This window comes from Sorghum bicolor, chromosome 4 (assembly GCF_000003195.3).
Source record: "Sorghum bicolor cultivar BTx623 chromosome 4, Sorghum_bicolor_NCBIv3, whole genome shotgun sequence".
NCBI classification, from domain to species: Eukaryota; Viridiplantae; Streptophyta; class Magnoliopsida; order Poales; family Poaceae; genus Sorghum; species Sorghum bicolor.
Genome location: NC_012873.2, coordinates 1,189,168 through 1,204,926, shown reverse-complemented (window position 1 = coordinate 1,204,926; position 15,759 = coordinate 1,189,168). Strand labels below are relative to the sequence as shown.

The 15,759-nt window shown below is 43.1% G+C and overlaps 2 protein-coding genes across 2 annotated transcripts; both read left to right on the top strand.

Annotated features, from left to right (window-relative positions):
* On the top strand, positions 3,302–5,153 carry LOC8085216. Its single transcript, XM_021460373.1, has 2 exons — positions 3,302–3,522; positions 4,410–5,153. The coding sequence occupies exons 1-2, from the start codon at positions 3,436–3,438 to the stop codon at positions 4,998–5,000; spliced, it is 678 nt and encodes a 225-aa protein (XP_021316048.1). The 5' UTR covers positions 3,302–3,435; the 3' UTR covers positions 5,001–5,153.
* LOC8085215 lies at positions 14,237–15,472 on the top strand. Its single transcript, XM_002453147.2, has 3 exons — positions 14,237–14,296; positions 14,434–14,740; positions 14,890–15,472. Exons 2-3 carry the CDS (start codon positions 14,464–14,466, stop codon positions 14,979–14,981), a joined length of 369 nt encoding a protein of 122 aa, XP_002453192.2. The 5' UTR covers positions 14,237–14,296; positions 14,434–14,463; the 3' UTR covers positions 14,982–15,472.

Sequence of the window (15,759 nt, the reverse complement as noted above, 5' to 3'; positions counted from 1 at the left end):
CCATTGTTAATTAAAGCAGCATACATTGACTTGACTGTAAAGATTCCCGAGGACTTTGAACCCCAAACAAAAACATCTCTCTCCTGCATTAAGTTTAAGTGTTGTAGAGAAGCCAAAATTCGGCGCCAGCAAAATTCGGCGCTAGTTATCTAAGTTTCTGCCCACTAGATTCCTCCTGAAGGAGATGTTTAAGTTGGGAGAACTCAAAATAGTTGCAATAGAATCTTGCTTCCTTGTAACGATATTAAACAATGCAGTGAGTTTATCTTTTAGAGGTTTGTTACCCACCCAAGTATCAATCCAAAATCTGGTTTGGGACCCATCTTTTACATTAAAATGTCCAAGTTCTAAAAAAGTGTCTTTCACTTTCATTAGACTTTTCCAAAAGTGCGAGTCCATCGGTTTTTTTTCACAACTTCCTATGGTCTTATTCTTAATATACTTGTTCCGTAACAACTCTTGCCATAAACCATCCTCATTTAATAACTTGAACAGCCATTTACTAAGCAAACATTTGTTTTGAATTTCTAAGTTTTGGATTCCTAGCCCTCCTTGATCTCGTGGATAATTATATACAAGTTTAAAATATTACTTTCATGGTGATATATGTGGGTAATTTGGATACAAACTTTAGATACAACTTTGCATTGGCTCTCAAAATGGATGAGGTGGGTAATTTATATTAAAAAATAAGGAATATTTTTTAAAATATCTTCATAATGATAGAGATCGGCAATTTAAATATATAAATAAATTTATGGTTTATCTTGAAATATATTTTATAATAAGGACTAAGATGGGTTATTTGGATGCAAATTTATAGAGATATTTTTTATGAGACAAAAAAGATCCAATGCTATTGCTGGTGACGATGGTTAGAGTCTACAGAAGGGACAATTGTTTCAGATTATTATGAGATTTTTTGTGATTTGATTTTTTCCTAGCGCATCCCGTGATAACTAAATTAAACTGTAATTAGTAATAGTGAGATAAAATACTACTATGTTCATTTCTTTGAGGATGAAAGTTAGTAAAGAACTGGAATGGAAATAAATCAATGGAACTGAATAAGATGAAAATATAAGCAGCAACCAACTTATTTTATCTCTTATTATTGTAGATCGTTGCTCAACTACTCTTCCAGTTTTGCTCCTATATATATATATCTGCTTTTCCTTACCAACAACAGTGCCTCACGAAATACAGTCATGATCATACTAGCAGCTTAGATGCTTGAGGATTCACCATGTATGATTGCCACGGAAGGAAGATAGTAGTCTAGTAGTACGTGATAATTACACAGTGAATATATATATCGTGGTTGAAACGTACGTACTACATTCGATAATATGCTCATGAAGCATTTACCCAGAACTATATATAAAGGTGCCTAGCAGAAAATCAAAAACTGGGCGAAGAAGTCCAGCATGCATATGTTCCACCTCATTAGTCAGTCATTGGCATTTCAGTATCTCACGTACGAGCCACACCACCACTTGTCAACTGTGCTTGTTCTTGTATGCATGGGCTCCATTTCTCGATGCAATCATCAACACAAGCTGCTGCATGCAGTTACAGCACCGGCGTCAGCTGTCCCTGCCAATGAACTCAAAATGCAGCAATTTTAGAAGCACAACCAACGCATGTCTCCACAACAACGAGTACAAAATTGGCCATTGTTGCAAGAATCATGAATGCAAGCAGCAAGCTACTTCTGTTGGGCCAAACCAGACCCCGCAACGCCGTACGTGCTCCCTCCTCGCCGCCCGGCCGCAGCGGGAGGTCCGCCGCCGCCGTCGGCCCCTCCTCCAGCGACGCGGGAATTCCCCTGCCCGATCATGTCCACGAATTCCCCTGCCCTGCGAGGCGCGAGCTCCACGCCTCCACGCCCGGTGGCCTTCCTCGTGGTGTGTTCCTCACCGGCGGCACCTCCCCTGCGGCATGTGAGCTTTCTTGCGTCACGCTGGCCCCTCCCTAGCGGCGCGGTGGCCCTCCCCTGCGTCTTCCTCCGTCCGCACGCAACTCGTGGCCGCCGCCGTGCTCCCTCCTCGCCGATAAACGGGCAAGAACCTGTTTCGTTTGCCTAGCGGGGGCGGAAACAGGTCGAGTTGGGCCTAGGCCTGTGGATGTAAGGGGCTAAGGGCAAGCCGAGCACCACACGCATCGACCACCCGACCTAGGTTTCCTACGCCCGCAATAGAGGTCGGCGGCGGCGAGGAATTCGATCGATCGGCGGGGCGAGAAATTCGATCGATCGGCGTCGGCGATGGCGAACGAGACGCCCTCCATCCAAGCGGTCGTCGCCGCCGCCAACGGTGGGCCTACTCCTAGTCCTTCGCCGGAAGAGGATAGGATTATGGCGCGTTTGGGGGCGGAAGCCAAGGATGAGATGGAGATGGTGGCGCTTCACGCAGCAGCGGGAAAGGCGGCGAGGGGAGAAGAGGAGGAAGATGACTACTACCTCGGCGAGGCTAATGACAACGAAGCCGACGCTAGAGAGTTTAGGGATACCTGGAACAGGATATTTTCCGACGTCAACGGTTGCTTCGAAGACACCAGTACGTGAGTTATTCTCTCTCTCTCTCTCTCTCTCTCTCAGATCAGATCCATGTAAACCTGTCTTTAATTTGTATAAATTGGAACCTGTCCTTAATTTGAACCTATCCTTAATTTGAAAATTGGTACTATCGCGGTATCGCCTCGATGGTTTAATAGCATATAAGGCCTGTTTGGATAAGAGCTCATTGCTAGCTAGCTACAAATTAGCTATATTGCATCGAAACAGGAGGACTAAATGGCTAATATGTGGACTGATTTTTAGCCATGTCTTCAGTTTGTTGTTAGCCAACTAGCTAGCCAACCACAGCTAATTTGGGCTAATTCTTAGCTCCAACTAGTAACTAGTCATGTGGATCCGAACAGGCCTATAGTCTTACCGACTGGGGATGGGTACGTATTTTCGTCCCTTTGCCTAGCTTCTAGCTAGGTGCCCTTGCCCAGCAAGCTTATAGCAAGTAATATGGATGCTTGGTTCCATCCCTCAACTCAGTTTGCAGTTGGCAAGGATTTCCTTGCTTTCTTCTGGATACATTTCAAGTTTGTGTAAAGGATCCAGTCATTCCCTGTATATGTGCTACCTAGGATCGTCTATCAGAACTTGCTTGACACACACACACCTGTATATGTGCTAGGGTCTATCAGGGCTTGCTTGACCAATAAATAGCTGAGATACCATATTTATGTGTTGTTAAGTATTGCCACTGCTTCTTAACCCTTGGTTTAAATCCACTTGCAGCAAAGATCCCTAACAAGCGTTACACGTTCAAGAAGCCTAAATGGCCGCAATGGGCTAGCGAACCGACTACGCTGCAGATCTTTTCAGTCAAAGTCGCAAGGATAAGGGGCGGCTTACGGTGGCCCCTCCATGTGTTTGGGATGGTTGCCATACGAGACTGTGCTGATCAAAATCGCAATATGATCTTTGATCGCTCGAGAGATAACTGCCAAATTCTTACACAAGAGGTTTGTATTATTTCTTATTACTAGCCATCAGTGTCATGATTGTTGCTTCTTGCTTTGCTGTGCTTGATGAAGCAGTGATTTTTAACCCCATCATCTTTCCTGTCTGCCCAAAGTGTGTTGTCTGTTACCACAGCGGCGTGTGTGCCTCCAGGATGTTTCTATGTCTGTGGTTCCCCTACACTGAACTACCTTATTAATCCATTTAGTTTCATCAAGGGGCAGCTTATTTGACATGAAGAGGATGGAGCATGTTATACGTGGCAACACATTTGTTTTTTAGAACTACTTGTGTAGTACACACTGTGAATTTCTCTATCTGCAATCTCTTGTCCGGCTACATGTTTGTGGGTTTGGTAATAATAAGAGAAGCAAATAACTACTTACTAATCAAACTGGCACACTTAATTTCTCAACACATTTGGAGTTCGATAACACAGGGAGCACATGCACGTTGTGTCAGCTATACAAGGCAAGCCCCTAGCTAGGAAGTTCCCCTGCAAACTTGTACCTGACCCTTGCTCACTCCCCTCCATCCCTCCTACTGTTGTAAATTAATGTGGCATGTCGATCTGAGTCTAATTTTTAAATGTGGCTCATAGTTTCTGGCGCTAACTTCTGAGTTCTATATCTTGAGAATGTTTGAACCTTGTTTCCTAGAAATCAAATTTCCTAAATGTACAGCTCATGAATGGTACATGCATGATTATATGCACACAGAAAATTATGCTGTCTTTTTGTTTGTCAATAATGCATGGAACGAATAATTTTATATGTTTTTTTTTTCTGTTATGCATTTTGTGTTGATAATGCTGGTTTTTTGTTGTTCTATGCTGTTTATTATATGCTGATAACCTCTTGTTTCACTTGTTTAATGGTGCTGCATATAGGTTCCATATTTGAAACTGACGGGTCCTTCGCGTGCTGTTATGTTGTCCGACCCTGCAACCTTTGAGGTTAATCTGAAAGTTAAGGGCACTACTGAATCGGATGATGAATGCTTGAGTTTTCTAGCCGTAAGTTACATCAACTATGAGGGTGTTCACTCGTACCACCTTACAAGGGAGTACCATAGCAGGCTTAGCACACTGGAGTTTGCACTTGGCTCTATGTCTTTTTCGGTCGAGGCAACAATTGCTTTGCGAATCACCAGTGGGGACTGGCCAAGTGGTTTCCGTGCAAAGTTTACTGCTAGTACCACCAGCATAAGTTGTGCAAAAGTCATCTTGCTTGATTCTGGCGACGATAAAGTGTCTGTTGTTGGTCATGCAAGAAATATCACGCTTTCACGTTCTGTTGTATCAGTTGAATATTTTGCGGAGCAGCTCGAGGTTTGTGCAAAGGCATTGCAAGGTGATCACGTTGTTGCTGGTAGACACATGTTTTTCAAGGCTCGGAAAGATGGTGTGAGCGATGGCACTCTGCGTCTTGGCTTCTGCACATTGGGTGTTACTATCTATTGGTCGCTTATTGGATACTAATAATTATGACATGTTTAGGGAACATATTAAGTTGCTACTTTATTTGTAGCTTCTGGAGTAGACTTAATTGGTACTACTAAGTAATGAATGATACTGGGGGACATGATGATGATATGGTGCCTTCTCTTGACTAGAGTTGTTTGACTTGGTGACTATTTTATGTGCTTTTTGCAATTTCACTGTGATTGGTTTCTTCTGTCTGCTGACTTGCTTGCTTTTGAGGAAGCAACAGCTCGCATGCAGTTGTAGTTGTAGTTCGTACATGGCTGACAAATTGAGCAGCCATTAGAGCAAGCAGCGGGAACTAAGTAGGGGGTCTGGTCTCACTTGGCAATTAATTAATTGGCATGCTCATTTCATCACAAGACGACGACTCTTCACCTTAATTCTCATCAACCAACCAATCAAAATCTATCATCCATCATCACTGTAAATAAAACAACCATTGCCTCACCCAAACACATTTCGTTATGGCTTCCTCTGCCTCCTCCCCTTGGGAGCAGCACGCTCTTCACCTTCATGAGAGAACCCATGAGGATGCTCTCAACGACTTCGACTAGGAATCATGGATCCAGCAATCCAAATCACCAAAAACTGCTAATCCAAGCTGTGGACGGATGGCGGCGCAGAGACAGAGGCGATCGATCAACAGGGACCACCCAACACCAAACCCTTGCATTGCTGGCACAAGACTCCTTGCATGGAGAGAGCAGGCGGCTTCATTGTTCATGCCCTTGCCACCAAGAGCTGCTGCTGGTGGTAATTGGAGGAAGAAGAAGAGTGTGCTCCTCCATCTCCAATAGCTCTAGTTCAACTTTAATTTGGCCCAGTTTGGTTCCCCTTGCTAAACTTTAGCCAATTAAATTTTAGTCATTTTAGTAGCTAAAGTTCTAAACACATTGACTAAAAAGAAGCTACAATAGTTTAGTCCCACTAGTCACTTATGAGTAGTTGAAATAATTTTAGCTAACTAAAATTTAGTACCCTAAACCCTAAACGGAGCCTTTGTCTGTGCTGCCAAAAAAGAGCGCTTCAGCCAACCATGCATGGTCGTTCCGTGGAAGATATATAAAAAATGACACACGCAGCAATGGCATGCCAGGCAAGACTTACCACGACAACACCAAAAAGGTATCAGAGTTTGAAGTCTTCCAGGGCTAAGCTGCATTCTCTGATTCTCCCAGTGTTTTGGATTATTCCTTAGATTTTGGAGAATTAGTTGTTCATCTATGTTGATGTTCTGTATTACTAAACCCATGAAGATGTGATGTATTAAAGTTGCAAAATTCTCTTCAGTGTCTTCGGGATACTCTAGCTACAATGCGCAGCTTTATTGATCGAGCAGTGGAGGATCCATGTCATACGTGTGTGTATATGTATATATGGGCCTGAGTTGGGCTGCATAGCCGACTAGCCCACCTAGTGGAATATGCAGACTACTGAATTGTATAATACCGTATTGCCTACTGAACATGGGTGTTAGTCCTATATACTATATATAATCAGACCCTAAGGCTCAATGCAATATAATAATCTATTAATTCCCCAGTTACAGGGATAATTAAGTGTATGTTAATAGTAACAGCAAGCTCAGTTGATGCCGCAAATATTTTCTTGACAATAAGAGGGGGTTTGGGACTGCTCTGCTCCATGTCCATGTTTTTCCAGCTTCGCTCTATGTTTTTTAGCTAAACGGTTTCAGCTCCATGCACTCAGTTCGAAGAAAAAAGGTGGAGTTGTAAGAGCACCTAAAAAAGTAAGAGTTTGTAGAGCAGTCCCAAACACCCCTTAAATATTCCCTCCAAGAAACAGAGCAGCCATGGTTGAGATTGAGAGTATGGGATAATTAATGAGAATAATAATTAATGAGAATAAACAAGAACCCAACGAGGCAGTGATCTGGAACTCCGAGAGCAGCACAGGACGTGGCGACGTGCACTTTTTCGGAGACGACGACGGTACAGGTCTCCACGCACTCTGCGCAGAACCACCCTGCAGTCATGGTAGCAGTCGCTGAAACACCCTGCGAACCCGGCCACCTGCTGCTGATGCTCACCCCTGACAGCATAGAGAGTAGCAGCTGCAGATCTCTTCCATTCCATTATCCTTCCACCCTTCTCATCCTCCAGTAGAACCATGCAGTACATATATATAAGAGCGTGATCGTTGAGGGGTAGCTCCATGGCTCACCTGCCTGTCCCCGGGAAAGAAAAATGAAACTAGTGGCATAGCACAAATATACATTCTACAACCTACTACCATCAATGGCCTCTCCGCAGCGGCTGCTGTACTTCCTTCAACTTTGGACAGTTTGCAATGAGCACTAGTGGTATGTGTGTGATCCCTTCTGGTGCACCAATCGAAACAAGGTCCTCACAGTTAAGAATATATAATCTTCCAAGTGATTTGAGATTATTGCTCCAAAGGTCACTTGCAATGTACTCTATGTGTTTGCAATTGTTCATCTCCAGGCACCTCATAGGAAAATAACCACAATCCCATAACCACAATTCTTTGAGGGATGATTGTAACACTATTCCATTTTCCCATTTGAGATGCGGACAATACTTAACCGCCAAGCTCTTTAGAATGGGCCAATCCCCATCAAGAGTCTCTAGCTCTCTGCAGTCTTGAATCGTTAGGTCAGTGAGTAGTGGGACCTCTCTATTAAATGTCAGAGATGCCAGATTGCAGCTTGATAGAACAAAGATGGTTAGGGAATGGCAATCTATATCGTCTCCGAGATTCCAAGAATTTTGAACATTTTTTGTTTATTTTTATTTTTATAATGGCGAAGGTGGATAATTATATACAAGTTTAAAATGTTACTTTTATGGTGGTGTATGTGGGTAATTTGGATACAAACTTAAGGACTACTTTGCATTGTCTCTCAAAAATATTAAAAAATAAATATATTTTAAAATATCTGCATTTTGATAGAGATTGGTAATTTAGATATAAATAAATTTATGGTTTATTTTGAATTATATTTTATAAGGATAAAGATGGGTAATTTGGATGTAAATTTATAAAGTTACTGGATGGATATTTTTTATGAGACAAAAAAGTGTTATTGTTGGTGACGATGGTTAAAGTCTACCAAAAGGCCAACTGTTTCGGATTATTATTAGATTTTTTTTGTGATTTGACTTTTTTCCTAGTGCATCCCGTGATAACTATGTTAAGCCTCTAATTCGTAATTGTGAGATAAGATACTACTATGTTCATGTCTTTGAGGATGAAAATTAGTAGAGAGCTGGACGGACATGGAAATAAATCGACAGAACTGAATAAGATATGAAAATATAAGCAGCAACCAACTTATTTTATCTTATTATTGTGTATCATTGCTCAACAATCGACCATTACACTGCACTGACATAACTCTTCCACTTTGCATGGTTGCTTCTATATTTCTGTTTTTCCTTCCCAACAACAATGCCTCACGAAATCACATGCTACTAGAAGCCTACATGCTTGAGGATCCACCATATATATATGATTGTCACGGAAGGAGATATTCAGAGTTGTCACCTGCTTCAGCTACTAGTAGTCTAGTAGTACGTGATAATTACACAGTTTCAACCACAAAAAAGTGTATGTAGTCCAACTAAAATAGTATTAGGTTCGTTAATATGCTAATGAAACATTTACTCTAGTACTATAGACAGAAGAGAATTATATAGAATGTATTATGGTGGCCAGCAGAACATTCAGACTATCGGCGAACAAGTCCAGCATGATCCACCTCATTAGTTCATTGACATTTCACGAGCCACCACCACTTGTCAAGTGTGCTTGTTCTTGTATGGGTTCCAGTTCTCGGTGCAATCAACAACACAAGCTGCAGTAGCACCGGCATCAGCTGACCCTGACAACTCAAAATGAAGCAATTTTAGAAGCAGAATGCAGGTCTCTACAACGACGAAGAATACAAAATTGGCCATGGTTGCATGAATCATGAATGCAAGGTTGCTGTAGTAAGCTGTGAGCAAGTGCCTTCTTACTTACCATCAGTGGTCTGGGCAACGCCGCAGATGGAGGTGGTGAGGCAGATCTTGGAGCAGCCGGCAGCAGTACCTACCGTGGCACCGTGCACCTCGTCGGAGACGGCGGCGGCACAGGTCTCCACACACTCGAGTGTGCAGAACCACCCAGGGTGGCGGTGGCCCTCCCTGCAGTCATGGTAGCAGTCCCTGAAGCACCCACAGAACCCGGCCACCTGCTGCTGCTGGCCTAACACTGACAGCATGATGAACATGCAGTAGAGAGTAGCAGCTGCAGCTCTCTTCCCTTCCATCCTTCTCTCCTCCCTCTCCCTGCTGCAGTAGCAGAGTAGAGCCATGCAGTTCAAGAGGACGACCATTCGTTTTGCAGCAGCATGAAAGTGTTGCAGATGAAAGTAAATGCAGGGGAAGTTGAAATGGTGAGATGCTTACTGGTTACCAGCGAGTGTTTCTTCAGAGCTGAACCTGAGGAGATTCTGACTTCTGTGATGTCTACTGTTCACTTTGTGTGGTGGCATTCAGACCATGTCGTCCATTTATAAATATACATCGCTGGAGCCAAGGCTTGGAGCCTTGTACACTAACAAGTTGTTAGTGTACATTCTTGCAGAAGCTTTCGAGAGAGAGATGCCATGCTCACTCTGCCAGACAAAGAATCTCTCATTTCTGTTTTATTACAAATAGACAGGGAGAAGTACGGCACAAACATGGCTGATTCAGGCTAATTTCAGCTTCTGGAGCAAGATAAACATTTGTAGCTGTTGGCAGCATGCATCTCACCGTGTCCAGAAAAGAAAAATATAGTGACACTGACACCAGCGAACATGCAAATGTCCAATAAAAAAGGATTATTATTCCTAGTGCCGATCCAGGAAAAGCTAGACGGCAACAATGGCTCAGCACGCTACCAGAAGCATGCATTTTGTTGGAAATGCACACAAGGAAATTGGCTGGTTAAGTGTCTGAACCTATAAATATGTTGCCCAGGTTGGACACCTATTGGCTGTTGGCTGCTGCTGTGCAGCACTCAAATTTGAGTCATTTTTCAGATTTTCAGTTGTGCAGTCAGTCTGAAAGAGGAGAATTAACACAAGAGGAGAATGTTCAGCTGTTCAGCATGTGCAACGAAAGAAATATCAAACAGTATACTGTGGGCATTGTGAGGCAGGGAACAGTTAATTTCACTATGTTCAGAAACCAAAAGCCTGCTCTGAATGTGAGAATGCAGATTTATCAAAGTTGCCAAGAATGGTAACAAAATTTGTTTTTGGGGGTAATGTAAATGAACTAAAGCAATAGTAGTTTATGTTGGATAATCCAGGCTCACCATGCTCCTTGTATCTCGGTTGTAGCTAAGTTTAGCTTGTGCCCGACGTTTACCGAGTCGGGAGCGTCATGGCTTGATGCATGCTGCGTTCATGCAGGGCCTGTCCGCCTTTTTCGTTTTCAGTTAGTGAGTGGCGCTCGCTCGATCTCACCTGTGGGATGGCACGGGTCTGTAGGAGAACGTGGCGCGCGCCCGGTCGTAGTGGAGGCAGAATTCTCGGTCTAAGTCGTGGGATGGCGCGGCTATGGCGGATCGAGGGCGATGCAGCGTCGTGGTCTTTTGTGACCGCTTTGTTTCAGTTGTAATCCTCTATTAATATGATCAATAAAGTCCAGAAAACGCTGCTCATTCTAGCGGCACCAATTCGCGTGTTCCACTGTGTATCGCGTGAGTTTTCCACCAGTTTACTGTTCATCTTCCTCGTCACCGGCGACGGGCGCCGGCGTTCAGGCGAGTAGGGAAACAACAGTTTATGGCGCTCGATAAAAGTTGGACGCCTAAGAAATGCTATGGCCCAAATCATCATCATCACGAGGTTCCTCCCTTGCAGGGACGGCCCTTAACCTATGCAGCAATGGTATTGGAAGAAGAAATGAAAAAAAAAAAAAATCCTCCTCACCCTCTTCAACTATGCTCTGAAAAAGGCACATTTTGCTTGCATACCAGAGGCTCTGACAGTCTGAATGATCAAATCCATTATATGAGTTAGTTGGGTTCAAATTTCAATGAAAAAGCACCTTTTGCTTGCAACTTTGCAACAATCATCAGAAGGATAAAAAACAAACTCCCTGTATCCATTAGCACTTAGCAGTTAACACCGATGCCATTACCTTCGCAGTGAGCGATACACGCATAGGAGCACAAATTGGTCTTCGTCGTCAACGGATAGCTCACCAGCCTCCGGGGTCCTGCAGCCGCAGCTTGAGCACCCCTAGCCTCCACGGATACGCGAGCCGCGAGCGAGTCAGGCGGACGGCGGCGCTCAGGAGCGACACAGCTCAGCGTGGGTTCTCAGTTTTGGGCCACGAATTTGTGGTGGGCTGCCATTTCAGATTGTGGAAATTGCTTGCCATATCATTATCATAGCCCATCAAAGGGAGAAGCCCTATTAAATCAAGGAATTCCTGGCCCATCTCAGGGCATCCAAACAGGAGAAATAGTAAAAAAATTTAGTACACCATATTAGATCATATTAGAATAGCATACCCGTAAAATAAGCCTCTTGGGGTTTGGATTAGTAGCAATAGGATAAACAAGTCGGCATGCAAATTGATTTCAACGAGCTGCAAAAAAAGGACAAGCAAGTTCGAAAGATGTCCGTAGGTGGTGAAGCCCTGTCGCATAGGCCCAATTGGCCGGGGGTGAGTCCGACCATTCAATTGCCGATAAGATGCTAGATTTACTATTTGGTAAAAGTAACACCTAAATGTACAATTATTTATTTAAATAATAATATTTCAAAAAAATCCCTATCTGTTTATTGCTTCTAATTTACTAGACCTAAAGCTGTAGCCAATATGTCCGTCTGAAATGCTGTATGGCTTGGTCAGTAAAAAGTACAAGCAAAGCGAACGACCGAACGTTTTCATCCAACTGCATCTATTGTGTGTCATGTGGTAGCTTGTTGGATTTTCATTTCATTGTCCTCCCATGCAGCAAATGGCATGGGACGGCAGAGCATACCAGTTAGCAGCAATACGACTACTCAAGGTTTTTAATTTCGTTATCGCAAAAATTTCGGCCACCACCGAAATTACCGAATTTCGCCGAAATTTTTTTAGAGACTATCACATGAAGTATGCTTTTATTTTTTAAAAAATTAGATCTAAACAAATATCAATATGATTTATGATTACACATCTATTGAATAGAAGAATATGCAATATAAACAATAACACATGTATTAGTATATAATAAAATTTCGGAATTTTCTTTCGGCCACCACCGAAATTACCGAAATTCGCGAAATTTCGGCGAAATTTCGCCGAAATTTTGAACCCTCTACTACTTCGTTCTTTGCCGACATTGGGCACGCATCCTGGATTCCTGGGTCCGCGGCGTCTTCAACATTTCTGCCACGTCTTCAGCAATTCAAGGTGTACAATACAAATCCATGCATGTATACACTAATACACCAGACAAGGAAACGGAGAGTCTCGCAATCTGGTAGAGTGGTAGGCAGTCCATTGCCTTTTGTTTATGATGAATACTGAACCTGAGCTACCATGCATGTCGATTCACATGTAACAATCAAGAATTTTGCCATTCACCCTGAGAATAAATCTGTTAAATTTTACACAGGATCAAACATCGTTGCAGACTGCACAACAGGGCTGCACCTTTTCTTGCTATGCCCCTTTGCTAAAGCCGTCTAGAGCAAGGTGTTATCGTGGAAAAACATTGATGTCCAGCTGCCCCAGTAAGATCCTCAATGCCTAGCCGACTGGTGGGAGTGTTTGGCGTGCATGATATACCCAAGCAAGAACACAGAACCTAATTAAGGAACAAAGAAACTAGAGGATTTTCAAAAATGAACATAAAATGGCAGAACAGGACGCCTATCTAGCAAAGGGGGATATTATTCAGAGACGTAAGCCATGTGTATCACAGGGTAAAACAAGTGTGTGACATGGCTTGCAGCCGACATTGGGCATGCATCCTGGATTCCTGGGTCCGCGGTGTCTTCAACATTTCTGCCACGTCTTCAGCAATTCAAGGTGTACAATACAAATCCATGCATGTATACACTAATATACCAGCAGACAAGGAAACAGAGAGTCTCTCAATCTGGTAGGCAGTCAATTGCCTTTTGTTTATGATGAATCCTGAACTTAAGCTACCATGTCGATTCACATGTAACAATCAAGAATTTTGCCATTCACCCTGAGAATAAATCTGTTAAATTTTACACAGGATCAAACATCAACAGGGCTGCACCTTTTTCTTGCTATGCCCTTTTGCTAAAGCCATCTGGAGCAAGGTGTTATCCTGGGAAAACATTGATGTCCAGCTGCTCCAATAAGATTCTCAATGCCTAGCCGACTGGTGGGAGTGTTTGGCGTGCACGATACCCAAGCAAGAACGCAGAACCTAATTAAGGAACAAAAGAAACTAGAGGATTTTTGAAAATAAACATAAAACAGCAGAATAGGACGTCTATCTAGCAAAGGGCGATATTATTCAGAGATGTAAGGCCATGTGTATCACAGATTAAAACAAGTGTGTGATGTGGCTTTTTTGTGTTTTGGCCCTATGACCCATGCTATTGGGCAATATATAGGTGCCGTTATACATAAAACTCTATTTCCTTCTTAATTGATGAATATATGACAAAGCTCTTGCCTTTTTTTTAAAAAAAAAAGCTCTGCATGCATGTCCAACAGGAAATAAATGAATTACTAAATTACCATTAACATATATAAGCATGTCTAGTCTAGCATTCTAGGTCTCTAGCTACTCTAAGTAACTAGTGCACATGGACACAAGCAAAGCTGAACAATAAGCTTGCGCTTGCACACACGCTGCTAGCGTTCTTCTTTCGTGCATGGATGCCGTGCAGTCCACACCATCTCGACATCTTTTCACATATATATATAGGCATGCCATTGACTCACGAGGTTGATCTCTGTGCATGCAGCATATTGTAACCGTCTCTAGATAGGAAATGGATATGAACAGCTACTTCTGGTTCTGGAGATGATGCACACACGGACAAATTCAGTTTACGTACTAATCTTTCTTGGCGCAAAACTTCTGCAGGAATTATGGGTTCAGATCAGTTGAACACACACAAACAAAACGAGTGGCAGAATCACACACGTCTCATCAGCTCCTCTCGCTCTCAGACTCAGCCTATATATACGCACACGATCGAGCGGCAACATGCATAGCAAGAACACAGGCTAGCTACCTCTCTAGCAGTCTACTCTAGCTCATCACTTCTTCAGTTCCTTCAGCTGAAGGTACGAGGTACCCACATTTCATCGCCAGTGTGTAAAACTCTTCCCATCAGTTGCCTCCTTTTTTTTTCATATCTCTGAAGTCTGAACTATATGTAATAATTCATCTCTGGTTACTTATAATAATATGATGCATGCAGCGCTTCGCCTTTGGGAGAAGATCGAGAAGAATGGAGGGGAAGAAGAGCAGGGTTGCGTGCTGCGTGCTCATGTTGCTGGTGCTGTCAGCCCAGCAGCAGCAGGTGACGGGCCTGTCCAAGTTCTGCCGCTGTTACCGGAACTGCTACACCGAATGCAGGAAGACCACCGGGCGCTACCCCTGCAACGCCAACTGCTTTCAGGACTGCGTCAACCGGATGCTGCCGCCGGCTCCGGCGAATACGGTCCCCGCCGACTGCCGCCACATCTGCCTCATGGGCTTCTGCGGCTCCATGCAGATCGCTGACGGTGAGCCCAACTAGCTAGCTACTAGAAAGCTTCCTTTCCTGCTTCTTGACAATCTGACAGACATGCATGCATAAAGTTCGATAATCTTCTTCCTCTGAATGAATGAAATCGATCTGACTGCTTGCTGTGAATTTCATGTTGGGTTTCAGCCATGGCTGGGGATGCCGAGGCGTGTGTGGCTGACTGCACCAAGAACCTCGGTGCCTTTGCACCAACTGCAGCCAAGATCAACAACAACTGATGCATGCATGCATGCATCTGACTGGCTTAACTGAGAGCTGAGAGTAACAGATAGAGAGAGTTCCATGCATGAGCGTAATGCAATAATTGGATGTTTAATTAATTAAGCGTGATATTTACAGTAATATATAGTAACAAATTTCAAAAAATAACACTCTGTTATATTTTTAGTAAATGGTTGTATTAATAATTGTTGCATTGGCTCGCTACTAAACATTGTGTTGAGCTTTACCGATGCAATAATTGTTGGTTCTATAAAGGATCTTCTGATTTTATCAATTGCTTTGATCACCCATTTAGGCACATTCTCATAGCTATCAGTAGATAAACCGGGATGTCTGATAAGACAGAAACAAACCATGGTAGCCGATCTGCTATTTTTTCAACCCATGTCAGCAGGTAAGTAACTAGGGAATTCAGAAGTAGGGCACTGGAGAGTGTCTCCCACCAGGCCCAAGTCTGGAGAAAAACAAATTAGTGTGTATGAATCAAGCTGCTTGATTGGATGGATGAATAAAAATGATCATTTATTTGTTTGGTTCTTTGAAACTAAATCGACATGCTAGCTATATCAGGAAGTTTGGTTCTCCTTTCATGTCAAATCAGTCAGTCTGGCAAATTTGAACAGGATTTGAGGTTGATTGGCATTTCACGAACCACCACTACTTGTCAAGTGTAATTTTGTTCTTGTATGGGTTCCAGTTCTCGGTGCAATCATCAACACAAGCTGCAGCAGCAATGGGATCAGTTGTCCCTACCAATTCATCAAAATGTAACCT